Source organism: Eurypyga helias, unplaced genomic scaffold (assembly GCF_000690775.1).
Source record: "Eurypyga helias isolate BGI_N326 unplaced genomic scaffold, ASM69077v1 scaffold22222, whole genome shotgun sequence".
NCBI lineage: Eukaryota > Metazoa > Chordata > Aves > Eurypygiformes > Eurypygidae > Eurypyga > Eurypyga helias.
The window spans coordinates 1-316 of NW_010234347.1; the positions used below are offsets into that span (position 1 = coordinate 1).

Consider the following 316-nt stretch of genomic DNA (forward strand, 5'->3'; position numbering starts at 1 on the left):
GGACGCCATTTTGCATCTGGATGAGAGCTGAGAAGAGCCCGCTCTTTTTCACCGCTAGGATGCCGCCATTTTAGGTTACGGCACAAGCTCCGCCTTTCGTAGAGCCACATCATAGGGCGCCGCCATTTTGGCTTACGAACAAGACGGCGACCGGCAGGCGTCCTCACCCCCTCCCTTCCTCCCTTTAGTTGTCTTCATAAAATGCCCGTGGAGAATCCCCTCTATTTTCGCTCCGCTCCCAAGATGGCGTCGATGCGGGAGAGCGACACTGGCCTGTGGCTGCACCACAAACACGGGTCCACGGACGAGCGGTGGG

General features: G+C 58.2%; 1 protein-coding gene across 1 annotated transcript in view; it reads left to right on the forward strand.

The window, feature by feature from the left end:
* The first annotated feature begins 201 nt into the window (after positions 1–201).
* The window catches only part of NELFA (negative elongation factor complex member A), a 21193-nt gene continuing 21078 nt past the window's right edge, over positions 202–316 (forward strand). The window contains exon 1 of the mRNA XM_010146400.1: positions 202–311. Within this exon, the coding sequence (XP_010144702.1) occupies positions 202–311 (110 nt within the window). The remainder of the gene's footprint in view (positions 312–316) is intronic.